Source organism: Condylura cristata, unplaced genomic scaffold (assembly GCF_000260355.1).
Source record: "Condylura cristata isolate star-nosed mole 26May11 unplaced genomic scaffold, ConCri1.0 scaffold00023, whole genome shotgun sequence".
In the NCBI taxonomy this organism is placed as follows: Eukaryota; Metazoa; Chordata; class Mammalia; order Eulipotyphla; family Talpidae; genus Condylura; species Condylura cristata.
Genome location: NW_004567124.1, coordinates 17,293,091 through 17,304,754, shown reverse-complemented (window position 1 = coordinate 17,304,754; position 11,664 = coordinate 17,293,091). Strand labels below are relative to the sequence as shown.

Here is an 11,664-nt window from a genome sequence, read left to right as displayed (position 1 = left end):
GGCATACCCTCCAGGGAAGGGGGACACCGGGCATACCCTCCAGGGAAGGGGGACACCGGGCATACCCTCCAGTGAAGGGGGACACCGGGCATACTCTCCAGTGAAGGGGGACACCCGGGCATACCCACCCAGAAGCTCCTGTGCTGCAACTCCTCCTGGTCACTCGCACTCCCAGGCTCTATGGCAGGATGACCCACCCTGTGGCCCTTATTTACCTGCATGTCAGAGTTGGTGAAGCTGCAGGCTGACAGGTAGTTGGTGTGCATGGCAACAGACTTTTTTTTGGCAGCCATGTTTTCATTTTTGTCAAAGGTCAGTGGGTACACAGAACACTTATTATCCAGGCCACTAGTATGGAAGGAGAGAGTTGTCAAACGTGAGTAGGGACCCAGAATTTCTCATTCACACCAATCTTTGAAAATTTCCCCCCTTTAGCAGTATCATAGATTATAACCTTTCCCCCAACTTTTATTTTGAAGATTTTGAAATGTATAATCAAGCTGAAAGAAAATTACTTCAATGAATACATAGATCCCTTCACCTAGCTTCACTGATGTAACATTTTGCCTGTCTGTGGGAAAAAATTCTGAACCACCTGCAAATTGAGGACATGACATGATATCTAAATGCTCCACTCTGAAAATTTACATCTCCTAAAAATAAGAACATTCCCCTACAGAGCCATTATCATTACATCTGACAAATCTAACAAAATCCCCTAATACCATGTGAGAAACTACCCAATGGCACCCAGGATCCAGGGCCCAGTTAAAGTAAACATACTGCATTTGGTATATGTCTTTTATTAAAGATTTATTTATGCATACAAGATATGGAGTACAGGCCAGAGGTGCGGGTTAAATGGTGGTGGTGGTGAAGGGGGGGCAGTGAGAAGATTCACCAGAAAGTGGGAAGCAGAATGGATGGATTGACTGGAATGCACTGCTATGGGGAGCAATGGGCGAGGCAGGAGAGGTCTGCTGTGCCTGTGGGTCAGCCTGGCTGGGGATTGAACTCTGTGCTGCAGTGGCTGCTGCACTTTAACCCCTTGTGTCACCAGGAAGACTCCTGACATTTGTATCTTTTAAAAACTTTTCTGATTTAGAACAGACCCTACACCTTTTTCTTAATTAATGACAAGAGATGGGAGGTCAACTGTCTTTCGCAATGTCACAGTGGAATTGGCACAGTCACTAGGGCCAGAGTCATGTTTTGGCAAAGGTAGTATTTTATATATCTTTCTTACTGCTTCTCTGCAGGTTTGTGATACCTGTTAGACTAAGATAGTGATACCACCTTTGATTACCTGGTCAACGTGGGACCCCAGATCTCTCCAAGGTAAAGGATGACTTATTTTTTTTGTGGATTTTTTTTTTTTAAATTCATACAGAGTGGGGGTATAGACTAGAGGTGCAGGGGCGGTGAGAGGATTCACCAATGACAGAGTGGGGAGCAGAACAGGCAGATCGAGTAAGTACACTGCTTAGGGGAGCAGCAGGCGGGTCAGGAGAGGTCTGCCACACCATGTGAGTCACCTCTGGGGCAGGGATCGAACTCGTTCTGAAGCAGCCACAGCCAGCTTGCAGTGCTGCGCTCTAACCTGTTGCGCCACCAGGGAGGGCCCTAGGGTGACTTTTTTTTTTTAAAGATTTATTTATTTATTCATATAGAACTGGGGTACAGGCCAGAGATGCGGAGGGTGAGAGGATTCACCAGAGACAGAGTGGGGAGCAGAACAGGCAGATCGATGAAGTACACTGCTGAGGGGAGCAGTGGGCGGGTCAGGAGAGGTCTGCCTCGCCATGTGGATCTCCTCCAGGGAGGGTGACTTATTTTTAAGGAGTAATAATCTGTGGAGTGACCTTGAGACCATGTGATATATATTCTGTTCCCCAACAACCTTTTATATAGTGGCTTTGAAACAATTACCCTTGTTTGAATCAATATTAACTTTAGGGGTACAAAACGATGATCTCCTAATTGGAGAATTCCTTCTGCTCTTATTAGCTAATGTTTTTCTGTAAAAAAGACTGCTCTGGGCCCTCCCTGGTGGCTCAGCGGGTTAAAGCACAGCACTGAGAATCTAAAGCCGCTTCTGCATGAGTTCAATTCCTGCCAGCCCCGGAGGTGACCACATGGTGTGGCAGACCTTTCCTGACCCGCCCGCTGCTCCCCTCAGCAGTGTACTTTGACCATTTGCCTGTTCTGCTCCCCACTCTGTCTCTGGTGAAGCCTCTCGCCACCCCTGAGCCTCTGGCCTGTACCCCAGTTCTGTATGCACAAATAAATAAAATCTTAAAAAAAAAAAAAAAAAGACTCTGCTCTGCCCTTCATTTATTGCTGTATGCCCTTGTGCTCTTTTCTTCTCTTAACCATGTTATGATACAGTACTGCCATTATTGCACATGAAGCTCAAATTGTCCCAAATTTGTACAGCAGGGCCCTTTGCAAGCAGCTCCTATTGATCCCACTGGTCCTTGAATGTTTCCTTGTTTTCTGAAATAAGAAAATAGGCTAGGCTCACTTTATTCTTCTCCTAACTTAGACCTGTCATCAGCCTTACTCCAAGCAGCCTGGCTTCCTTTTAGTGGAGAATGGCATTTAGGAGGGGCACTGTCTTCTGAGGCCCTGGGGACTCCCTCTGCCTTTCCAATTGCTTGACGCTGCAGGCATGGAGTAAGGTCGGAGATCACCAGGAATTAGCTTTGGCAAGCTTGTTTACAGATCGTGTGGTGAGAATGATTTGCACTGAGGTTATGGCAGTGAGCCAGGAAGCTGTAGACAATGGGGCTTCCCTGGCCTTCGAGGTGACAAGTGTTCTCCCATTCTGAAGCTTGAGTAATTTCTATAGCTGTGCTGGGATCTCTCCACTGAGGAGCTCACTACTGTGCACTGCTAGGAGAAGCAGAGGAGCTCTGCATGTGGCACACTTGATGCTGAATTTCTGCTTTTGTACCAACACATTTTGTGACCTTAGCTATATTGCTCTCGGTTCCCTCAGTCTCAAGTATAAATGCAGTGGGGACCCCGAACACTTGTTATAGAGACTGCTGTGATGATTTTAAGTGTTCTAAATGGCCTCTGACACATGACAGGAGCTCAGCAAGTGGTCAACATCATTATTTTATATCTCTTGCTTGGATGCAGGAACTATTTACTCATCTTTGAATGTCTATGACATTCAGTGCAGAGCACACAGAGTTACTTAGAGTCAGTATGGAACACCTGAGCAAAATCTTCCTGGGTGTATTGCTTTCAAGTAGAATATAGATTTGAATATATCTGTACGACAATATTATTCATATACACAGATTACATGTACATTGTTCTCAAATAAAAATACTTAGCAAGTACAGGAACTGGCCATTGCTGACACAGCAGGCCCAGGGAAACAAGTGACTGAGATTAAGGCACCAGCCTTCCTTCTCTGCACAAACTCTTTGTATCACTGTGTCACTAGAAATCTGTTGGCCTGGCCCTTGAAAAACTCTTGTCCTCCTGCCTGCCCTGGCCCCCTGCTCTCATAGAAATTCTCCCACACATCTCCATTTAGTGAGGGTTTAAATAAGAAATAGCCTATGGTACTGTTATTATTGTATTCACGGCATATTGCTAAAGGATCTACCTAATAGATTCCCTTTGCAATTTAAAACCAGACAGTATATCCCAGTAGAAAATACTGAGAAATTATGTAACTCATCAAACTCTATGATTTGCACAAATCAATACCCATTAGAAACATGTTACCCTAGATTCTTAGAAAATATAGAATATTTATATACTATTCCTACTGAGTAGTGTGAGGTCTTACCTAGTGAGAGGTCTGGCATTTGCCTTTGGCTTCTATGAGGTGACCTACAAGCTGGAAGGTCTTGCCTGATAAGTGAATTTGTCCAGCTGAGCTGGGCCCACCAGACACTGTGACGGTATGACTTATGATAGGGGCTTTGGGATGTGTCCTGAGTTCTGACCTTCAGAGAAACTAACGGCTAAAGATATCAGCTCAAACCTCTAAAAGAGCCTGAGACTGAAGGTGCGTCATGCACACTGTGTGATGGAGCTGCAGGGAAAGGCCTGAACATCAAGGGACCGGATGCGTCCCTGTGGGTCAGATGCTGCGCCTGTCATCACGCTGTGGCTGGAGGAGGTCATGTCCATGACTCCACAGGGAGGAAAGATAGGGTTGGTCTGACTGTGTCTTGCTTATCTCTTCCACTGGCTGTTTCTAATTTGTGTGCTCCGCTGTGATAAAATTGTGAGGGTAAATATAGTACTTCCCTGAGTTCAGTAAATTAGTGAGCCTGAGGGTGGTTTTAGGGAACTCTGATTTTGTGACTGGCATCTGAAGTGAGGGAAGATTTGTGGGAATGTGCCATGGAGTTTGTTGAACTCCTTATTATCGACTTGATATGTGGGTGTGGCACATGTATTAATATATGCACATATCTAGTATCTATTTATATATCAGTATCATTTATTGAGGTCACCTCATATCCTTTTTGGAAGTAGATGGGGTATATTTTATATGTGTTCACACTCAGCTATAAAGTGAGATATACTTTTGGCTTATTTTAAAAATTGTAATGTTAGAAATACATATAGGTGAGCATGACTTCCAAAGGCATACAGGCTCTCAGCAAGCAGTGGATGGGAACAGGCACTCAAAACAGCCACCCAAAGGAGGGGCCTTGGGGAAGATGGCTGGTGTGGCGCTGGCTGGAGAAGGTGCTAAAGATTTTTCTGTCCTGATTATGAAAAACAATATATGTTTATTTGAAAGAACTAAAAGTGGAGAAAATTATAAGGAAGGGAAAAACACCTAGAGTGCGATAGTCGAGCAGGAAGTGCAACTGCATTTCCCACACACATCCCCTATAATTGCATTTTTTGGGTATAGTTCATCACGAACTTTAGACTATGTCTCTTTTCTAAACATTGTAGAAATTATTTTAATAGTCCCAGAATTACTGAACACGGGGACAGGGAAATATATTGGTAGCAGTTCTCATCATCAACTCTAATAAACTGAGTTCCAGAAAAAAGGAAAATAAGGTACAGTATTCCATCATGCCTTTCTCATTTATTAAGTTTTCCCTTTTAATGGCTATACGATATTCCATTTAATTCATGTTCTGCAACCTCGCTTAAAATTTGCTTTTGATGGACATATTATTTCCCTTTTTTTCTTTATTTGAGTAATACTACAATAAATGTTATTGCTCATATGACTTTTCTATAGTTTGGGTCATTCTTTTCAAACAAATGATACACATTACCAACATGCTTTCTAAAACAGCTGTACCAATTTAGAGTTCCCAGTAGTATTTAATAGTGGAGGATAGCTTTGAAACTCAGACAACTGGCAATCTGAAAGTAATTATGAAGAAGATTTTTGTGGTTTCTGCTCTTATAAAATTCAGAGAGAAATTTGGTAAAATAACAAGTTCTTGTTTCACTTTACCACAGAACAGTATTGCATGGTTAACAGAAGACGTCAAAGGCTGCTGCCACCACTACTTACCCACAGGCGATGGCGCATCCGGATGGAGCGTAAGCACACGCCATTACCCAGGTGCAGGGCATTGTGACTGCGTGTTCCTGGAACACAGTGTGCACCACGCACAGAATGAACAGGGTGCTTCCCCACAAATGTCCTTATATTTAACTTTAACACAACAGACCACTGGATTTCCCACTGAATTACATTACCATTTCAAAGGACAGTGGTGTGCAGGGCAGATTGGGCTGATGTGTAAATTCAGTCCCAAATAATCAACAAACTTATCAAAAGCTAAGTCTTAACTGACAAAAAATAAAATACCCTTACTACTGTATGTTTTCCTTCATGTGACCCTCTCCTTGTTATGTGTATTTCACCTTGCTTACTATGACTTGCACCCTTTTAGAAATATATTTCTGATTAACTTTTAAAATACAGATCTAAGTGTGTTTAGTTGTGAGTACAGAAGAGCTTTCTGTTCCCCAAGGGTCCTAAAACCACGCCTGGGTGGGGAGGATGTAGTGATCTTGATTTCTCCTGAAGGATAAATAGACCTGGTAAGATAGATGGTAAGACAGATGGGATGAGCACTAGCAACCACACCCCTGGCTCCGGCTTTGTCACCCAGATCCTGTGCATTCAGATAAGCAAGCAGCAAAGCCAGGATTCAGTTGCGTCTGAGTTTGAAGCCTCACCTCCAGGGGAGACGGGTCTGCTCTGGTGCCAACAACAAAAGACGTGCGAGCCCACGTGGGCAGCCGCTTGCGCTTCCTCAGTCTCCTTCTCCACTTAAGAAGGTGGGGGAGCAGGGTGTGGACACTTGAAGAGCAGAGTCAAGTGCTGGTTTCCTTCTGTTACGATTTGCTCTGCTTTTGTGTGAAACATGGGCCTGGAAATTCTATTGTCACTCACAGTCAAGCAGCAGTTAGAAGTGAAGAATTATCTACTGCCCTCCAATGAATGTGTGCCACTCTCAGCTCAGGTCATACAAGGACACTTTCTTTACAAAGGACAACTACATTCCCTACCAGGGGCCACAAGTGGCAACTACAGTGCCCCAGAAATCAGGCAGTGTGTGTTCTGCGCTGTCCTAAGGTGTAAACAGAAACAACCACCCTCACTCCCACAGGCGCTTGAAGACACTGAGGAGTGCTGGGAGAGGCAGCGGCTCCCATCAAGGGAGAGACAGACAGGAATGCCCTTTGCAAATTGCCAAGGTGTCATTTTTATTATTCCCCTGGGGCCTGACCATTAGGAACTCTGCTCTACAAGACAGTTCTGGGCCCACTCGCCAGGGAAACAGATGTCCTTCATGACATTTACTGGACAATTCACAATGCTGGATGGATAATGAAGATGGATGCTGTTCATGAAGGCAGACAGAGGTCTCCCTTTTATATCGTGAAAAGGTAAACATTCTAAGTAAACACTGCAATCCATTTTTAGTGCACAATTATTATAAATAACAACATGATGCAGGTATGCTAGTTTACCTATCTATTCTGGAATTTCTTTTTATTGAAGAGTCTAAATTTGGTGCAATTTGAGCTGCTGAGTGCCCAGGCCAGACAGGCAAGAGGCTTAGACTCCACTGCAGACTTGGATGGATCAAGCTCACCGCAGCCTCCACTTCCCCATCCGCCATCTGCGGATGTCCACGGTGCTATAAGTCTGGTCAAAGACCGAGGAAAGGAAACTGAGGATTTGGGTACCTCTTATCATCACTAAGAAAAATAACAAGCACAGTTGCCAGCATGAATGAAACCAGTTTTCTAGGCCAGGCTCTTTTCTGTTTGGTGGCCTCTACGGTACCACTGCTGTGACACCTAAACTCAGATGGACTTCCATTGTCAACAAGCTCCCTAGAAACAGGATGATGACTACTGGGGTGCTTCAAAGATATGAGAACAGGAAGCAGGGGGCTAGATCAGCAGCTAAAAACCAGGCTAGGTGCTGGGTCACCTCATGTACCAGAAAGAGCACCTTACCTTGTTAGTAGTGAAGGAGTCCCACACGATGACCTTCCCGTCCTGGAGGGAAAGGGAAAACAGTTGAGGAGCTACCAAGACCTTGCAGGCTAACTCCTGAGAACTGCCCATACAAGCTGGGCAGGGCCAGTGTCTGGATAATCAAGACCCTCCAGTCCATCTTTGAAATAAAAGGGGTTTTTGAACTTCTCAGCCTGGCTAAAGGCTCTGTTCCTGACCGTCCATGTCTCATGCACACACAAAGACAGGAAGCAGTGTTCAGATACTTCTTTTACACCTTTATAAACAAAGGACAAATGGTTGGTAAACAGTCATCACCCACCATATCCTAAATGTCAACTAATTATACAGGAGTAAGATGAAGCTGGAATTACCTTTGGGTACCTGACAGGTACCCAGTGTCTCACTGTATCACTCCAGCTAGCCTAGCCTCTCTGCCACTTGCTGTCAGCTCACAGCCCTGCAGGAGGGGTAGGAGCCCCATGCCCATTCTGACCCACCTGTCTGCATGGTGTGGGCCTATGATGGTCTAACCTCTCCAGATGCTCCAGCCACCCCCACTGCTCACACTGACATTCATATCTACACAGAGAACAACACGAGACCCACATCATTTAGGGCTGGGACTCCCTGTGGGCAGCTTGTCCAGTAAACAGAGAATGCTCCTGTAAGCTCAGAGGCATGACAGATATGCTGCCATTTTCACAGTCAGTGCTGCCGCAGCCCACAATGGAAGTGTGGGAAGTGACTATGGTGTTCTCTGCCTGCAATACATCAACCCTCTGATCCCTGGTCCCTACAATGCAGTGGTCTGCTCAGAGAGGGCCCTAGCCATGGTGGAGGAGGACGGCTGAGCAGACCTCCAGCAAACAAGTGCCTGCACACCCTCGTGGCGGTGAACCTGCAGCCTCCACAGCTGGCTTGACTCTTTCCCTGTCATTCAAACCATTTGAAGACATTTCTGGGAAGTGGGGCACCAGCTAGGTCTAATTATCTCCAATGACATGACTGCGTGCGTGGCGTGGTATAATGGAAGATTTCCATACCACACTGCATGCAAATGAGGAGCCCTGGACCAAGGTGCAGGTGGCAGTCTGGGACTTTCAAAACTCCTAAGCATGCTGGTCTTCTAGCCTAATTTCTCTGACTAAATGTCCAAATACAACCTGTGGTAGGTTAGGTAACAGAAGAGAAAATACCCACCCACTGTGTGCACAGGAGAGAAAAAGGCAGCCAGGAGGCTAAGATCAGCCTTATAAAGGGAACTGTGGTTCCTTCCCTGAGCACAGATTTATATGCAGGGGCCTGCGTGCCTGGAGAACCGGCCTCCACTCTGACCCAATCCCACATGGTCAGGCTGATTCTCCTCCTGCCTTCTGAGGTAGAGTGCTGAGTCACTCGGTCTGCTCCAAAGCCTGCCTTCCCTCCCCAGCCCTGCCCCACCCCCAGCACCTACTTCCCTCCCTCTGAGGCAGAGGGGATGGATGGAGGGTGTCAGAGCTGCTGAGCATCCCTCCCCCCCAAAAAAAAGCAGTACATGAGTGACAGAAAATTCAGCATATATTATAATTTGAAGGATAAAAAAAAATTCAAAAAGGCAAGGCAGACATTTAGATAACCACAATGTAATGATGAGAAGTTGGGGGGAAAAAAAGACAACTGGAAAGAAATGCTCTAAATAACAATGGTTGTGGGTAGTGGGAGTAAAGACCTTTTACTTCTCTTTCCCAATGTTTCCTAAATGTGGTAAAGTACTTAAAAGAGAAATTTTTTTATGAACATTTAAAAACAAACCAAGTACCATGGGGCATACTAGCTTCGTAGGCAATACAGGAAATTAATGACATGTAAAATATAAACAAAACAGTGATGCTGGTGTGAAAGCTTGTGGATTGTTTAAAATATCTACAGAAGCCTGCTCACCTGTCAGGCTGAGGACGCATGCCTACCTGGGATGAGCTCACGATCCTCCTCTTATCTTTGCACCAGTCCATGCAGAGAACTTTGTTCCCATGGCCTTTCAGGGTCCTTCTGGTCTTCATGACAAACTGCCCCAGGGCTTCTACCCGTTCTGCCACCTGGTGCACTGGAAGGACAAGGTCACGGTCAGTTCAGCTGTATGTACCAGGACCAGGTTCTGAGCCCCACATGGGCCTGGGAGGACACTGGTCTCCTCTGCAGCCACAGCTTGATTCTCCTTTTCTTTATAATCACATCCTCCCAACACTCTTTCACGTTCAGAAACTGATAGAGGCAACACTGTGTTGAAGAACATTTCAAGAATGACTTTTTAAAAAAGATGTATTTATTTATATATGCAGAAGTGGGGTATAGGCTAGAGGTGGGGGGATGGTGGTGACAGGATTCACCAGAGACAGAGTGGGGAACAGAACAGGCAGATCTACTGAAATATACTGCTGAGGGGAGCAGTAGGAAGGTAAGGAGAGGTCTACTGTGCCATGTGGGTCTCCTCCCTGGCTGGGTATTGAACTCGTGCTGCAGTGGCTGCAACAGCTTCATAGTGTTGTGCTTTAACCCATGCACCACCAGGGAGGGCCCAAGAATGACATTTTTCAATGCATCTCAACAGATGCATATTGGAGGATTAATGACAAAGACGACCTCATATCTGTAGAGCAGTACATACAATTCCCTCACGGAAGGAAGGGTCATAGCACGGTGAGGTGGGCAAGGCAGGCAGCACAGGTCGCTATTTTCAGGTGAGGAGACTGAGGCTCGCAAAGGCTTTTCACTAATACAAGTTCATATATTGAACTGGGAGCCAAGTGGCGGTTTCTCATTCTTTTTTCTACCATTTTCTGGTCACAAGGGAAAATGACTTCATAAAAACTAGCCTGGCAGGTACCTTCACGTGGCCCACACTGCTGACAGTAGGCACCGTGACCCAACTGGTCCCCTGCCTAACACAGTCCCGGTGTAGAGCAGTCACCTCAACAGGCAAGAATGTACAAGCAAACCACCGAACAACTTACATCACACATGGGTTCACTGACAACTTAGTGTCAGAAGACATTAACACAGTGTTCTATAAGTCGGAACACATGACTTACACATCTAAGACCAGGAAGGACCTCCAAAAAGCAATCTTTCAGCAGCTGGGCTGTCAGCCCCTCTCCCAAGGCTAAGGCAGAGTTTACTGAGGCTGTCACTGGTGAGGGTCAAAGGAAGGTAAGGTCCCACGAAGTGGCATCAAGGGTCACAGGGACCATCCAGTGTAGGCACCTCATGGCACAGGGAAGGAAATAGGGAGGGGGACAACTTGTGTCCTGCCTCAGGCAGAGTTACCTGCTTTCTATGTACAGGCTGTGCTGGGGGGAGAAGCCTGCCTGTTGTCCCCCTCCACTTCTGCCTGCAGACTTCTCAGCTGGCAGGCACAGAGGAGGGAGGACAGGTACATTCCAGTCAAGGGGCTAACGTAGGAAAGGTACAGACAGAGACCCTTGGGTAGGGTAAGGCCCTCATGCCTCCCTGGAGCTGCTGGGGCTTGCTGGGGAAGTGCCCCTCTCACTTCTGCAAGCCTGGGCCCACAGGGGCCAGCTCTGGTTTAAGCCACAAGGCAACAGACCCCCCCTTCTGGGGAAGCCTTCATTCATTCCTCCCCAAGCCTTCATTCATTCCTCCCCTTGTCCCTTCCTTCTCTCTGAACAATTCAGTGTTATTTCCTAAAAAACAAGAAATCCTCTTACGTAAGCCACATATAATGACCAATGTCAGAAAATTAACACCGAAACAAAACCATGTCTCAGCCACAGCTCTTACTGAGATCCTCCATTCTCCCAATAATGTCTTTGTAGCAAAAGAAATGCTAGGATTGTATGGGGCATTCAGTCGTAGTGTTTCTTTAGACTCTAGCTATTTAGTTCCTTACCTCGGTGTATCTGATGCTGGCCAAGACTGCATTTCAGAATGCATGTAGGGAAGGAACCCCACAGTCTGAGTTTCTGTCACTATGTCCCATCAGGAGGCACCTGCACTGTTGCTACTCTGATGCTTAAGGTGGCACCTGCCAGGCTTTTCCAGTAACCATTTTACCTTTTGTAATAAAAAGTCTCTTATGGAAAAAGTCTCTTATGGAGACATACTTTATACATATATTCCTCAAACTTGAATAACGGCTATAATACCATTTACGATTCTTGCCTGCCTGTCAGTTAC

At 45.9% G+C, this 11,664-nt stretch overlaps 1 protein-coding gene across 1 annotated transcript in view; it reads right to left on the bottom strand.

Annotated features, from left to right (window-relative positions):
* Positions 1–11,281, bottom strand: part of GNB5 (guanine nucleotide binding protein (G protein), beta 5) — a 24,230-nt gene extending 12,949 nt beyond the window's left edge. Inside the window, exons 1-5 of the mRNA XM_004687783.2 lie at positions 11,269–11,281; positions 9,438–9,574; positions 7,489–7,530; positions 5,522–5,598; positions 216–348 (exon numbers count right to left, since the gene is read on the bottom strand). Coding sequence (XP_004687840.2) covers positions 216–348; positions 5,522–5,598; positions 7,489–7,530; positions 9,438–9,574; positions 11,269–11,281 — 402 coding nt within the window. The remainder of the gene's footprint in view (positions 1–215; positions 349–5,521; positions 5,599–7,488; positions 7,531–9,437; positions 9,575–11,268) is intronic.
* Positions 11,282–11,664: the final 383 nt, after the last annotated feature.